Source organism: Sinocyclocheilus grahami, unplaced genomic scaffold, assembly GCF_001515645.1.
Source record: "Sinocyclocheilus grahami isolate Dianchi unplaced genomic scaffold, SAMN03320097.WGS_v1.1 scaffold1053.1, whole genome shotgun sequence".
Lineage (NCBI taxonomy): Eukaryota > Metazoa > Chordata > Actinopteri > Cypriniformes > Cyprinidae > Sinocyclocheilus > Sinocyclocheilus grahami.
In genome coordinates this window covers 492,013-493,687 of record NW_015506232.1, presented here as the reverse complement: position 1 = coordinate 493,687, position 1,675 = coordinate 492,013, and the positions used below count along the sequence as shown (strand labels likewise).

The window sequence follows — 1,675 nt, the reverse complement described above, 5'->3', positions numbered from 1 at the left end:
GTGTGTGTGTGTGTGAGAGAGAGAGAGAGAGAGAGAGTGTGTGTGTGTGTGCGTGCGTGCGTGCGTGCGTGCGAGTGTGTGTGTGCGTGCGTGCGTGTGAGTGTGTGTGTGTCTGTCTGAACCCGTCTGTGCCGTGCATCACTCGTGCATCAGCAGCGCTTCAAACACACAGTGGCTCAGTGTTTCTGTCCTCATGCCTCGTCTCAGTGTTATCATCACACGTATGAACCAAACCAGTGAGAGCAGCACTGCGAGACAGAAAGAGACGATAGAGACGGTCCTGATGGCCCACTGTCTGTGTTCCTTTTTCTCTTGTTTTCATGTTTTGATATTTTTAGCTGCAGTTCTTTAATTAGTGAGCTGTGCTTTAGCGGTTTGACAGTAAAATCATCACAGAGACGCTGTCTGCTGTTCATCAAACATTCAGGGTTAATGTCTCTGAAAGTCTCTTCTGTTCACCGAGGCTGCATTTAATTGATCAAAAATACAGTAAAAACAGTGAAATATTATTACAGTGTAAAACAGCTGTGAAGAGACACATTTTGGCCGATAAGCAGAAAAGCTGTGCTGCTGTTTCAGGACAAACCAGTCTGAACACCGGAGACAAGAGCTGTGTTTCAGGGAAATTTCATCAGAATTATTGTGTTCAGACTGAGTTCATCTCAGCCGGTGCATCATTCTTGTGTTTTAAATGAAGGATGATGTTTTTCAGGGCTATCAAGAGATTAAAACTTTGTATCTAATTATTAGATGTTGTGCCAATTAATTAATCTAATTTGGGGTGAGAAATTATCTTAAGATCATTTAAAGTCATTATTGTGTTAAATGGGAAAAGCATTGAACATACTACAAATTTTGATTTGACATTGTGAAAATATAAATAAATGTTGAAATATTAAATGATTTAAAATGAAATTATACTCTAAATAAGAACCTAAAAGAATCAATAGGTGGCAGCGAGTCACTGTCATCCTGAGTGAGTCATTGAATCATTCATTCAACCGATTCATTCAAACGGCAGATTTATTCAGAAACAAAGTGACTGTCTTTATGAATGAGTCACTGAATCACTTGATTTATTCAAAAATACAGATTCAGTCAGAAACGAAACCCTTCTGTGTGTTGATCAGAGACGCTCATCAGTTCTGCTGTAGCTTTGATTGTAACTATTTTCAGGTCTGGTCTGGGCGCTGCGTTAAATGCACTGGCCATTTTAACATGTTAATTTGTCCATAATTAATTGCACCAAATGAACAGATGATGAAATGAGCAGCCCTGGTTTTATTCTAACAGTTGTGAGATGCTAATGTGATTTGTGCTTGTTAGCAACCTTACAGTGCTACTGTCACCGGTGTCCGAACCACACGTGTGCCACGGACGGCCTGTGTTACGTGTCCATCACTAAATCCGGCGGAGTGACCACACAGCAGAGCTGGTGCATCAGCGAGAACGAGCTGATCCCACGAGACCGGCCCTTCGTCTGCGCTCCCTCCGCCAAGCACGACACCGGCATCTACCCCATGTGCTGCGACACCGACTGGTGCAACAAGAACCCCGACCCCAACGCATTCCCAGGTAAGGCTCTCTGTGTGTGTGTGTGTGTGTGTGTGTGAGAGAGATAGAGAGATGGTGTGTGTGAGTAAGTGTGTGTGTGTGTGAGAGAGAGAGAGAGAGA

General features: G+C 43.2%; 1 protein-coding gene across 1 annotated transcript in view; it reads left to right on the top strand.

Moving 5' to 3' along the window:
* The window catches only part of LOC107566165 (TGF-beta receptor type-1-like), a 57,530-nt gene that overhangs the window by 33,495 nt on the left and 22,360 nt on the right, over window positions 1–1,675 (top strand). The window contains exon 2 of the mRNA XM_016251542.1: window positions 1,327–1,575. Within this exon, the coding sequence (XP_016107028.1) occupies window positions 1,327–1,575 (249 nt within the window). The remainder of the gene's footprint in view (window positions 1–1,326; window positions 1,576–1,675) is intronic.